The sequence below is a fragment of the Rhamphochromis sp. 'chilingali' genome (genome assembly GCF_963969265.1).
Source record: "Rhamphochromis sp. 'chilingali' genome assembly, chromosome: 14".
Lineage (NCBI taxonomy): Eukaryota > Metazoa > Chordata > Actinopteri > Cichliformes > Cichlidae > Rhamphochromis > Rhamphochromis sp. 'chilingali'.
This window is the reverse complement of record NC_137941.1, coordinates 3,204,583-3,217,975: the sequence shown is the minus strand read 5'-3', so window position 1 is coordinate 3,217,975 and position 13,393 is coordinate 3,204,583. Positions and strand designations below refer to the sequence as shown.

Genomic DNA, 13,393 nt, shown 5'->3' with positions numbered 1-13,393 from the left:
GCAGAGCGTCGTGTCCTGCCTGAGCTCATCTTGGTTTTAGTTGATAAGCATCCAAACAAACAGTCACCACAATTAAAAAGATAACTTGTGAGATTTGTTGTGTAGAGAATACACTTTTATTCAGTGCATTATTGAGATAAAAAATTTTTTTTTTACAAATTATTATGTTAAAAATTTATTAATCATTTGAGAACAAACCAAACAAAGGAAAAGCTGCCCAAACAAAGTCAGTTCCGCACATCTAAACCGTTTATAAACTTTAATAAACCTCACTCTCACTAATCTCACTAAAGTCTCACTCTCTGGGTTGTTTTCAAAAAGAAGGAAAGTTTTCAGCCAACTGCAGTCTCCAGCGCGCACATCTATCCTGAAACATGCCACTTCCCAACATCGTTGCTATGCTTTAGTTTAAACAGAGATTATCGTGTTTACACACCACTCAGCCTCCAGTAGTCCAGTAATAAATCTCATATCATGTTATGAGAAACACTCGTCCTATAATTGATATAAAACTGTTTGAAATATTTTATATTCTATTCTTACAATTAAAAGCAGTTTGAGAAACGCTGGCATGATTTCGTATTTTATGTTGAAAGGAAACAAAAACTTCTCATCTTCCTTCACATGTCTGAGGTAAGTAAAAGGCGTGAATGGCACCGGGTTGGAAGGCGAGTTCAACAGAAGTGCATCCAAACCCGTTTCTTTTACACTGTTCTGGCAGGATGCGTCTTTTTCTTTCCGTTTTAGGATCTTCTTTGTGATATTTTTCAAACAAAACTTATAGTTTAGCCCAGAAATATTCGAGTGCCTTAATCAGAAGAGCATCCGTTAAACCACGGTGTGTGGGACTCACCTATAACGAACCACAGGAGCGCCTGTTTCTGCAGAGCTGTGCAGGTTTGCGAGCCCATTCTGTCGCTCTCAAAACGATCCACTGACTGAAGTTTGGAAGCGAGGAAGTGAAGGGAACGGCAACTAACAAGAGCTCAACGAGTAATTGGTAGCATCATAAATAACTGCTGTTTAAGAAGCCCATGTAATCCGGCCGCACGGTCAATCAGCCCCAATAAAAGCTTCACTGTGTCACCCTGCGCAAACCGCTCGGGGGAGAGCCGAGGCTGCTCCTTGTTCCTGCTGTAGGCTACCTCAACTCCCCCGAGTCCTCCTGTCACCGAGTCATCCAGACGTGAAACATAATGAGTCGTAAAGTTGCAACTCTCTCTCCAACAAGCCGTCCACAGGTCTGAAGAAATCCGAAAAACGTCACTGGAAGCGTGCGGTGTTTGGTTCAAGCGCTCTCGTGCGCAACGGGACGCACCAGTATGGAACCAGTGGAGCTGAGCGACTGTGTCAGGGTTCACTGCTTCCCCCCGAGGACATGGGTCCCGGTTAGTGATGGGGACACCGGACAGACCCAAACAGTGCGGGAAGGGGGAGCGGGGCTGATTTGGAAGAGCGGAGGGAGGGGGAGGGAGCTGTACTTCTTTTCTCACTCTTTGATTGGTTAAATTAGAGAACCCAGAAGTCTGTAAAAGATATATCTATTACTTTAAATAAACAATAAACGATATATCCAAATAATAAAAAAAATCCTAAATGATCAAAAACTATGAAGAGAACTCGTGAAAATAAACAGGTGCAAATAAAAACTCGACTAAAAGACAGAGGAGTCTGCAGAGTTCAGAGTTCCATCTGAAGAAGCTGCAACAATAAACTTTAAAGTCCAAAAAAACAAGAAATGTATAGTTTTGTGATTCTATACAAAATTATATTCTCTTCACTATATTCTATTCACTGTGCATCCGCCTGTGGTGACGCGATGAGGACAGGTGCAGCGAGTACGGATTCAAGCGTGGCACGGGTTCAGAGCAGTTGTCCAACAGCGACATCTAGTGTTCATATGGAGCGTTACACAGCGATTTACATCAAATATCACAACTCCAGTCCTCAGGAGGTAAAGTTGGTGAAATAAGTGTTTCTTTTTCTCCTTCATAATTGTATATTTGCACCTCTTGTGTAGATGTAGGCCACTGATAAAAACTGTTTCACTTTAAGCTGTTTTCATAGCCATTATCAGATTCAGGTGGTTGCATAGTTTAATTTGCAGTATTTTTTTTTCTATAAATTTTTTATATGTACAAGTAAGAATATTTTTTAAACGAAATAAAATTAATAGAAGTGACAGATTTTACTTTGCAGCTTTAGCATTAATTAATATAACATTCAGAAGCTGCAGAAACATAAACCTACTCATGTATTTATTAAAACTTCATATTCTATGGAAAGGCACTTTAAAATTTACTGAAAGTTTTTTTCTTTATTTGTTTTAATTTATGTTTTATGTATTTTAAAGTGTCAAAACAAAATGTCATCAAAAGGTCTAAAGCTGACTCATATATGCATTTATACAGGCCTTCATGTCATTCCCTTAGGTGTGGCTTTGTAAAATCATGATATCAGAACTACAGAAGAAGCTCAGAGACAATTTAAATTCAGAAAGTGGCACGACTGAAAGGAAACCTGAAAGTGGCCAAATCATCTCCCACTGACAGAGTCAGGACCCAATTCCCTCACCGCGGGCTCCACAGATAAGGTCAGACAGGAGGATAAAACAGAAGAAAAAGAGTTTACACAAGGTCAACGATGCCACTGCTGTGCTGCCAGCGCAGGGACTTAAAGAGGAGACAACTGGAGTCAAATGCATTAATTTCGGGGAAAAAAGTCACATCCATCTGTTCAGCTGAAATGCAAAGGTCCAGAGGAAATGACATCACAGAGCAAACATTCTGCAAAAACAAAGTGAGAGGACACAGAATATGGTCTCTGACAGAACCAAAGTCAGAGTTCAAAGGAACAATGAAGAGTTTCTCAGACTGACCTAAGAGTCACTTATTGACCTGTCTTGTTTATTTGTGATACACAAATGACAGAATAATAGGAAAGAAGGAGGAATTAACTGTTCCATCCAGTTTGCTGCTGAAACTGAAACCAACACAAAGTTGCATCTAGAAGTTAAAAGCAGAGACTTTCACGCTGCTGTGGAGAAGTAATACAGCGTTAGATTATACCTCAGTTTGGTGTGACTGTCATTAAGGAAGCTCACACCTGAACATTCAGCTGTAATCGTAGGTACTCTCTGAACATACAGACTAGCATGTTTTAACCATGTCAACAAAATCCAACAACACAAGAGCAGGTTTGGAGTTTAAAACAGCACCGTGTGCACAAGCAGTCATCCTGAAGCCTCATTTAGAGAATATGTTAATTATACAGTATCGTATTTATGGATATAAAGACTGGATATATATATATGATCGTGCTCACTTATAGGTTTCTTCAGCCTCCCTGTTTAGTTGAGCTTGATGAGTTAAAAGATTGCTTGTGCATTTCTCCCCTTCTCCAAAAACAAAGCCTGATCATGCGCAGAAGCAAACTTTACTACATGCACAGTCTAACTGCGTCGAGCACACTAGACAGAAATCATATTCGTGGTTTCACTTAGATTTAATGCATCAGGCAACAAACAGACTGAAAGCATTTAAAGCCACAGCTTGTCTGTCTGACTGTCTCCAAGGTAACCAAATGTAAACGTACAGCAGAAGGCATGCAGGACAAAACAGAGGAAAGTGGAGGAAATACTCGAGTGGAGAGTGTGCAGTAAAGATCAAAGGTTCACTAATCAAACGTCCACAGAAGGTTTGAGAAGATATACAAGTGGATTCAGACAAATGAAACAACAGTAAGTAAACAATAGTTCATTTTAGCTTTTTACTCCAATTATCATCGTCTTCCCTTAATGCTGCTCACACAGATGAGCACCACTTACAACTGTTTAATGTCAGGAAATGTGTACAAGGCACTTTTTCTATTGTACTTTTAAATTAGCCTTCTCTCAGCACTCGCTTTAGACACTTCATCCATTTTGACTGTTACTTTTGTCAAACATTAAACCAGAGGGAGTTCAGTCCTCACAGACACATTTCTACTTTACAAATATACAAACACTTATAAAATGATTTCACATTACATTAGGGGGGAGTGTTAGCGTGCGCGAACATGGTCAAATAAGGTGGTTTACTAAAAAAACACACACTTTTTGTTCATGAAGTAGTCAATCCTGAGACTTTGGGCTATTTTGTTCTTCCTGTCGTGGTGACACATAACCACACAGAAACACAGAAGTGTTTCCAGATCAACACAAGTTGAAATATTATTATTTAGCTCCACAAACTCTGCGTTTATGTAGTACCATAATGCACTAAGATGTGTATCGCTAGCAGTAATAATGAGACATAATACTTCATACTCTGCCCTGAGTCTAGTCTCTGCGGGGAGCACTAGATCACCAGAGACTTACATCACAAGGTTAATGTCACACTAATAATCGCACAGACACAGAGACTGCCAAAGACATCTAGCTGAAAGTGCTTGGTAATATCTATCAGCGGTGTGTTTACAATAATTTCTCCACCTCGTTTGTTTCTCTAAATAACGATGAAAGTAGCAGTCTGCCCTGACTCACAGCTCAGACACTGTGCTTTTCTTTGGCTCGTGTTCACACAGGTCTGACTGGGAGATGGTGAAAGGGTGTAAGAAGGGTGAGACTGATGATGGGGTGCAGAAAGGAGAGCTGAAGGAAGACAAGGAACAAGGATGCACTCCCCTTATCGCTGCCTGCCGCGGTGCCATGAGCGAGGTAACGGCGTGTGCATGTGTGCGGTAGAGAGAGTTTGGCAAGTACATGTCTATTGTAACCATGCTTCCGCTTTGGTAAGCTGGCTACTCCAGCCCTGGAAAGCACCAGATGGATATGATTGGTTGGGTAGACGAAACCAGTTTCTGTCACGTAACACGTCGTACTTTTCCTTTCAATAACAACAAAGTGCTGTGATCACATGAGATTATGCAACTTTTTTTTAACATAGCTCCTCTGCATCCTCTGAGGGAGACATTCAAAACAGGCTTGTCTGGAGGGAAACTCTCCAATTATAACTCAAACTTATGTTTTCTTAAAATACACCCAACCACAAGGTGTTTACACTAAAATGAGCAACAACAGTCCTTTTACTGACAGAAACGACACATCTACGCTTCACATTTTTTTGAGATGTTTCAGGTTTTTTATGTGGTGGGTTTAACAGGTGGTTCAGCAGCTCCTGAGGACAGATGCTGACCTGACCTTGTGCAACTTCAGCCAGCAGACAGCGCTCCACATAAGTCCGCCAGAGCTGCGGGAAGAAATGGTGAGGTGGATGTCAAGGCCTCATCTGCCCCCCCAGGCGCAGCTACTGCAGGCTGCCTGGCAGGGAGACCTCCACTCCTTACAGCACCTGCTGGTAAGCTCACTTCACACACACACACACACACACACACACACACACACACACACACACACACACACACACACACACACACACACACACACACACACACACACACACCTACACCTGAGAGTCAAAGGATTTCCCAGATGAGTAAAGACAACACAACAAGGGCAACAATCTTCTCCCATTACAAAAGCACATGCAGTTGTTGTGCACTGTGTGGCTTTGGAAAATGTAAAGGATGACATAGATTTTGGGCTTTTAACTGTATTTTAATAAGTTTATTTTATATAAGCTTTTCATACTAATAAGGCCCGCCCCATAGCCACTCACGCGACACCAAAGTAATTAAGTAACTAATAAACAATTAAATAACACAAATGTTTCAGATTTTTCATCTACTGTAGAATCTTTTTAATGAGTTCACAGTAAAAAAAAAAAAACAATAAAAATGAACAAATAAATACAGTGGGGCAAAAAAAGTATTTAGTCAGCCACCGATTGTGCAAGTTCCCCCACTTAAAATGATGACGGAGGTCAGTAATTTGCACCAGAGGTACACTTCAACTGTGAGAGACAGAATGTGAAAAAAAAAAAATCCATGAATCCACATGGTAGGATTTGTAAAGAATTTATTCATAAATCAGGGTGGAAAATAAGTATTTGGTCAATAACAAAAATACAACTCAATACTTTGTAACATAACCTTTGTTGGCAATAACAGAGGTCAAACGTTTACTATAGGTCTTTACCAGGTTTGCACACACAGTAGCTGGTATTTTGGCCCATTCCTCCATGCAGATCTTCTCGAGAGCAGTGATGTTTTGGGGCTGTCGCCGAGCAACACGGACTTTCAACTCCCACCACAGATTTTCTATGGGGTTGAGGTCTGGAGACTGGCTAGGCCACTCCAGGACTTTCAAATGCTTCTTACGGAGCCACTCCTTTGTTGCCCGGGCGGTGTGTTTTGGATCATTGTCATGTTGGAAGACCCAGCCTCGTTTCATCTTCAAAGTTCTCACTGATGGAAGGAGGTTTTGGCTCAAAATCTCACGATACATGGCCCCATTCATTCTGTCCTTAACACGGATCAGTCGTCCTGTCCCCTTGGCAGAAAAACGGCCCCATAGCATGATGTTTCCACCCCCATGCTTCACAGTAGGTATGGTGTTCTTGGGATGCATCTCAGTATTCTTCTTCCTCCAAACACGACGAGTTGAGTTTATACCAAAGAGTTCTACTTCGGTTTCGTCTGACCACATGACATTCTCCCAATCCTCTGCTGTATCATCCATGTGCTCTCTGGCAAACTTCAGACGGGCCTGGACATGCACTGGCTTCAGCAGCGGAACACGTCTGGCACTGCGGGATTTGATTCCCTGCCGTTGTAGTGTGTTACTGATGGTGACCTTTGTTACTTTGGTCCCAGCTCTCTGCAGGTCATTCACCAGGTCCCCCCGTGTGGTTCTGGGATCTTTGCTCACCGTTCTCATGATCATTTTGACCCCACGGGATGAGATCTTGCGTGGAGCCCCAGATGGAGGGAGATTATCAGTGGTCTTGTATGTCTTCCATTTTCTGATGATTGCTCCCACAGTTGATTTTTTCACACCAAGCTGCTTGCCTATTGTAGATTCACTCTTCCCAGTCTGGTGCAGGTCTACAATACTTTTCCTGGTGTCCTTCGAAAGCTCTTTGGTCTTGGCCATGGCGGAGTTTGGAGTCTGACGGTTTGAGGCTGTGGACAGGTGTCTTTTATACAGATGATGAGTTCAAACAGGTGCCATTCATACAGGTAACGAGTGGGGGACAGAAAAGCTTCTTACAGAAGACGTTACAGGTCTGTGAGAGCCAGAGATTTTCCTTGTTTGAGGTGACCAAATACTTATTTTCCACCCTGATTTACGAATAAATTCTTTACAAATCCTACCATGTGGATTCATGGATTTTTTTTTCACATTCTGTCTCTCACAGTTGAAGTGTACCTCTGGTGCAAATTACTGACCTCTGTCATCATTTTAAGTGGGGGAACTTGCACAATCGGTGGCTGACTAAATACTTTTTTGCCCCACTGTAAATACATTTAGATTTTACATTTATCATGTCAAAAAACAGTTAAAAGTGTTTAAAAGTTAATACTGTTAAAAGTGCACTTCTTTTTCTTATGTTAAGCTATTTCAGGGATTTTAAACATGTGATGTCTACACTGGCACAAAGGGAGAGTTTCACTGGTCCAGCCCTCCTCTGATCAAAGTGAGCTGCACGTGGCCCACAACTGAAATGAGTTTGCCGTCGTTGGATTAAACAGTGGTTGAACCAAAAAAAGTTTTGATTCTGAGACTGAAAATGTTGTTAAACCTCTAAAATCATGAGAAAATATATATGTGATTCTGTAATGTAATAATAAGGCACATTTAATTTGGCATTTCCAAATGCATTCCTGAATTATAACCAGCTCAGAGCAGCAAAGAGGCCTGCCATTGTTAGTGTGTCCTTTGGTGACTTTGTGTATCTGGAAATGTGATACTAACGCTCAGGTGCTTTTGTAAAATGACTGGAAATAGCCCACACTGTTTGGGTATGCTGACAGCTGAGTACACAGGTTTATTTATTTATTTATTTATGAATTAAACATAAACTGAATGAACTAATAACTTACATATATCACCTTGGTTATTTATTTATGAAGCACACAGGTGTTTGGGGTATTTCATATGCAGGATTCTTTTATATTTAAAACGTCGGTCTGTCGCTGCTTATTTAATTCATTTTTCCAAAACTCTAACTTGTTACAAACATTTCCAGCACAAAGTACAGCTCACTGAATGCAGGGTACGGTCTGAGCCTCGTGGCCTCATTTCACACTGCAGCACTTTGTTACTCCGTGTGCAGTTTTAATAAAGAGAGATCAGTTGGAACAAAAGGCCAAAATCTGTTTTAAGAAATGTGAACATGCAAGATGAAATGTTTCTGTGGTGTTAGGGTCCATCGTGGAGCATTATCTGAGACAAATGTAGGAGATAGAGTCTAAAAGGCTGGAGTGGAGAAAGCAGATGGTTGATGAATATTTTGAATTAGATGCCATGGACAACCTCGATGAGGCAGAGATGGGGAGAAAGAGGATTGAACAGAGTCTGAATATGAACACGATGCATTTATAGAACAGGGACTGGGGCTGATGGCTCTGGATGGGAAAAGTGATCAAATGTTGCATGAGGTGACTACATGAGAAAATGGGAGGAAGACGAGGAGAAAACAGATCTTCATTAGTGTTTAGTTCCCTATAAAGCATCAAATTAATTCTCCCATAGCCGTGAAGAAGTGTCTGTTGGCTAACTAGTACCATCTGACTGCTTCACAATAACTAATTCACACACATTGAGGCCAGTAACATCTAATGGTGGAAATGGATGACACTAAAATGTGCTGCTTGTTATATCAGCAGTTTAATTTAGAATTTTTCCCCCTGTGTTTGTGTTTGTGTGTGTTTGCACGTGTCAGCTTCAGACCGACGGGCTGGATGTGAATGTTCCAAACAGCGACGGTGTGACAGCTGTGATGCTTGCTGTCAGGGACGTCGACCTGTTTGAAGACTTAGGAGCACATCTGCCATGGGAGCACAAACCCGTGGAGGTCATCAAGGAACTGCTGGGAGTTTCTGCGTAAGAAAGCACAAATACATGCTCACATTTATACAGTAGACAGGTAACATTAAAGCCTTTTGTCATCGAGCAACATGCTGATTTAAGTATTAAATATGTAAAGTTCACTAGAAGTGCAAAAAAATATATTGAGATTTGTTTCATCTGTCTTTTAACTTCATCAGTGATTTGATGGTACGAGACCATAACGGCTGCTCTGCTCTCTACTACGCTGCTAATACCAACAGCTTTCTGACAGAAGACATCATCCATGTTCTGATGGAGGCGCTAAGTCAAAAAGGTACACACACGCACACGCACACACACGCGCACACACACACACACCTTAACCTCATTTGTCTCACTCTTTGCGATCAGTGTTCATTCAGCCAGCAGCTATTTCACCAACAAGTTCTCTTTAACTGGCAATAAACTGATCACCCGACCAGGTAAACTGAATGCCACTGATGATTTTGTCACAATGGCAAGTCCTGCTGGAAATCATTGTGCCTTGGCATTCACCTCCCACCTACCTACATTGTGCAGTCCTCGCACAATCTCCATAGCTACAGCATCCCCGATGGCAGCGGTCTCCTCCATACCACACAAACTGCTCAGGAACAGCTTTAGAGATATGAAAAACTGACCAATCTTCCAAACTCCATCAGTAACATACACGGGATTTCCCTTAACCCGTGGAGGCCCCATCCCACAGGATTCACAGGATCAGAACATCAGCAGTTCCTAAAGAGACAGATGTTCCTCCGAAAGTCAATGGAGACCAAAAAAGGAGGTAAAGGGACAATAAAAAGGTTCAAAGGAAATAAACGTCCCTGCTCAGCTGTGCGAAAATCATGAAATTCCTTATTTCAACAGTGTTTTTAATCTTCTTTGGAAAAGTAAGGATTATCATTTCATGCTCTTTCAGAACGATCACAAATCGGATCATGTCATGCAGTTTGTAAAGGTTTCTGTAAAATGTAAATGATCCTGTCTACAAGCACTTTAACACTGTTGTCCAGCACTACGGCGCTCTGGGGTGTGAGTGTAACATCACAATGCATGACTTTGATCTGCAGATTATAAACCAAATCAGCTGATATCCCTGTTTCTTATTCTGTGACACTGCCTGTAGATTATATTAGAGTACTCTTATTGTCGAGTGAGTTATTTGCTCTTTACTCTGGTTAGTGTTTAATTGATCAGCTACTTATTAAACTTATTAAAATGAATCTAAAGTAAGCATGTGCCAATGTACGAAGTATAAAGCCTCAAATTCTCCGTTCTTGATCTTCCTGGCTTTCTTATACGGATACAAATAACCGGCATACCAGATTCATTCATAATCCTGTTTATCACAGTAAAACGTCTGCACTCATGTGGGTATAAGAAAGACTTGTTTGTTAATGTGTGAGGGAGCACTTTACTAAGAGCCTTTACATGTGACGGAGTCTGCGTCAACAAACTGAAACCATGTGACAGAGAGAGCATGGATCAATATGGATGAAAACATTGTTTAAGCCAAAAATAAAAATAGCTTTTTTTCCCTTTTTCTTTTACTGTTTCTAACCTATCAGACGCCTGCACCCCAACCCCAGGAGTGTGGCCCCAAACAGGGATTTGCACAATTTCTGCAGGAAGAAAAAAAGTGGACTTATTTTACTTTACACTTTACTACTTCTTTCTTTTCCTGGTTTTGTGTAGATGCCGTTCCTATTTCACAAACACGGGATTTGGTCTCAGAGATTGGAGATTCAGACGGAGAGTTGGACATTGAGAGCTTTTATCCTAACCAGTCGATAGTAGCCACGCCCACAATGACAGCAACCCGTCAAGATCACTTTCTTCAGTACAGCCACACCAGGGTGAGTTTTACGTCTGCAGTGTGACCAGCAAGCTGTGTGTTTTTCAGTGCAGTCAGTTCAGTTAACAAACACACAGAGAGACAGTGTGGTCACCCAGAAGACATATATATGGACCAGTAATTGGCTCTCTGTTTGAGTGTACACGTGCTCTGTGTAGCTGACACCGTACTGCCATACTACTGTATTGTGGGTGTTCTTATAGGAAAAGTAGATGAGCAGACAGCTGGTTAGCTGGAGGAGACCAGCAGGTGGTTTACAGGGAAGATCTGTAGTGTATGTACACAGGTATAATGTCTGTGTGCACAACACATTTAGAGTAATACATATATAGAATACAGGGCGAGTCCATAGCAGCATATTAGACTCAGTGTAGAATGAAGAAATTCAGCTTACAGGAAAGTTCAGAGTCATATATTTAAATTATAACGTTATAAAGTTTTACGTTTTTGTGTCAAAGTCACTTGTGGACATTGATGCTACAAGTACATTTAATCTAATTGAAATGTATATATTTGTTTTAAATTATTTTAAGCATTATAAACATAAATTCCATCTGGAAGATCTTTTATGAGCCTCATTTTTAAGACTGGAGCATGTATTGACGACCTCACCTTTGTTCTTGGTTCCAGGAAGTTCCAGAGTCTCCAGGGAGCCCCCCTCAATCTGACCATCATAAAGACCTGAGCCAAGGTAAGGGAGCTTTAAGAGGTTTTAGCCATGTTTACTTGAAGTGTTTGGTGAAAATGAAGCGGCATTCCTTTTGTGGACTTATTAGATTGGACTAAAATTGTGCCCTAGTTAACCTAACCTTTTAACCTAAGAGGTCAAAAGGGTTAAAGACAAAGTTAACATTAACTTGCAATAAAAATGCCTCTCAGTTCACGGGTCCTGGATGGCAGCTAACGCTTCAGATTTTGAAAAAGGAACATAATCAGCATCCCAAATAGGCCATGAGATCAAATCACCTTCTAAAAGGAGGGGGTTGGGGGGGTGACTGGATAGGAGTGGTCTCGTACTCAACCCCAGACGGCATGGTTTGGACACCACAGAGGGAAAGCGAGGGTGTTAGACAGGACACCAAAAGCATTTCGACTACAGTGAGAGAAAGAAACTACTGACCAAGAAATCGGGATAGAGGAGTGATAGTTTAAAAAAGAATTCTTTAAAGTGGCCTCATCATGGGATCAGAGACCAACAGGCTCAGAAACAGGTAAAACCTATTATTTCCTCTGTGATGAGCATTAGTGCGGTAAATATGAACGCTGTGCTGCTGTACGTTTAATGTAGAAAATAGTAAGTGTGAACTTAAGTTGAACTTGTTCGTTTGTATGGTTATCAAGGCTCTTTGTGGAGTTAGAAAACTCTTTTCCTGCTGACTGTTACAGGAGGTACAACGTGGCTTTTCTGTTTTTGTACCACTGACAGACTGTTTGGATGGTACGTGTTTGAGTTTCAGCTCAGCATTTTACTACGAAGACTGAAAGAATAAAAATGACATTTGATGAACGGGTGTTACGCTGTGTGTTTGTGTGTGTCCGGAGCAGATAAGGGGATCCCCCCCTGTTCCCAAGAATCCATGGAAACACTGATAGACATGAGGGAAGCCTATCAGGAGGCAGGCAGGGGAGGCAGGTGGGCACGCTAAAATCTCTCTCTCTCAAGCACACACATTATCATGTGCGGTCTTTTTAAGTGTGCATTCACTGTATCAGGATAAGAATATAATTTACAAGCTGGTGATCCTGCGCTGACTCCTGTGAACGCATCAGCATCTGTTTATAGGTAACCACAGACTGTTGTGTACAGACAAACATCTTTGATGTGTACAGGTAACAGCCTGCAGCTGTAACACACAGTCCTGTATATACAGCATACACTCTCAATGGGCTGGTCAACAAATCCCCCGTCCTTTAACACCAACAGCAGAAAAGTGTCTGGTTACACCCACAGATCTGCGCACAGGCACCTGTCACCGTGTCCAGAGGACAACCTGTTCTAGCCAAACAGGTTAGGAACAGGGGGAGAGGGGGCTTTGGTGAATCAGCCCATTGTCTGTTATGAGCAGCTCTCACCACTGAATCAACTCCAAGCTCTCCAAGGAGAACAAAGGTCTTTAAGCCGGTCTCTCCTTTCATAGCGTCAGCTTCCAGAAATGTGAGCAAAGTGAGGCTTTACATGCAGTTTGAAACAAAACAAACTTCAAATGCATCTGTACATGTCTTTCATTAATGTTCTTCTTTATAATTTCTCAGTTCAGACATTATAGTGTGTCCACAAATAATAATGAGTTTCTCCATGACAACCATAAAGGGTTTTCCACTCTTTTCCTCAGTCAAGATGTGTCTCTGCCCAGTTTGCACAAGAGCAACAACAGCAGACACCGGGGCCATGCAGACCATCCTCTGGCGTCTGGCTTGCTGAGTGTGAGAAGCCCCTGCCAGCCAGTACCCCCACCACACAGGTATACATACACGTGAACTATCAAGCAGCAGATAGCTAACTTGTTACGCTACTTGTTACCATCACAGATGAAGAGAAGCAGGTGCAGCAGTGCTGACAAGAA

The 13,393-nt window shown here is 41.6% G+C and overlaps 2 protein-coding genes across 8 annotated transcripts in view; one reads left to right on the top strand and one right to left on the bottom strand.

The window, feature by feature from the left end:
- ramp1 (receptor activity modifying protein 1) overlaps positions 1-1,389 on the bottom strand; it is a 70,700-nt gene extending 69,311 nt beyond the window's left edge. For both annotated transcript variants that reach the window (XM_080902659.1, XM_080902660.1), the window contains exon 1: positions 854-1,389. In XM_080902659.1, coding sequence (XP_080758785.1) covers positions 854-911 — 58 coding nt within the window. In that variant the 5' untranslated portion in view covers positions 912-1,389. The remainder of the gene's footprint in view (positions 1-853) is intronic.
- A 2,223-nt stretch (positions 1,390-3,612) lies between these two features.
- Positions 3,613-13,393, top strand: part of map3k19 (mitogen-activated protein kinase kinase kinase 19) — a 16,705-nt gene continuing 6,924 nt past the window's right edge. For 3 of the 6 annotated variants that reach the window (XM_080904020.1, XM_080904022.1, XM_080904021.1), the window contains exons 1-9: positions 3,613-3,739; positions 4,564-4,696; positions 5,142-5,336; positions 8,826-8,986; positions 9,151-9,266; positions 10,670-10,830; positions 11,460-11,520; positions 12,375-12,462; positions 13,163-13,291. In XM_080904020.1, the coding sequence (XP_080760146.1) occupies positions 3,729-3,739; positions 4,564-4,696; positions 5,142-5,336; positions 8,826-8,986; positions 9,151-9,266; positions 10,670-10,830; positions 11,460-11,520; positions 12,375-12,462; positions 13,163-13,291 (1,055 nt within the window). In that variant the 5' untranslated portion in view covers positions 3,613-3,728. Of the gene's footprint in view, positions 3,740-4,563; positions 4,697-5,141; positions 5,337-8,825; positions 8,987-9,150; positions 9,267-10,669; positions 10,831-11,189; positions 11,230-11,459; positions 11,521-11,610; positions 12,041-12,170; positions 12,463-13,162; positions 13,292-13,393 lie in introns of those variants that run through there. The other 3 variants (XM_080904023.1, XM_080904024.1, XM_080904025.1) reach the window with 3 other exon arrangements.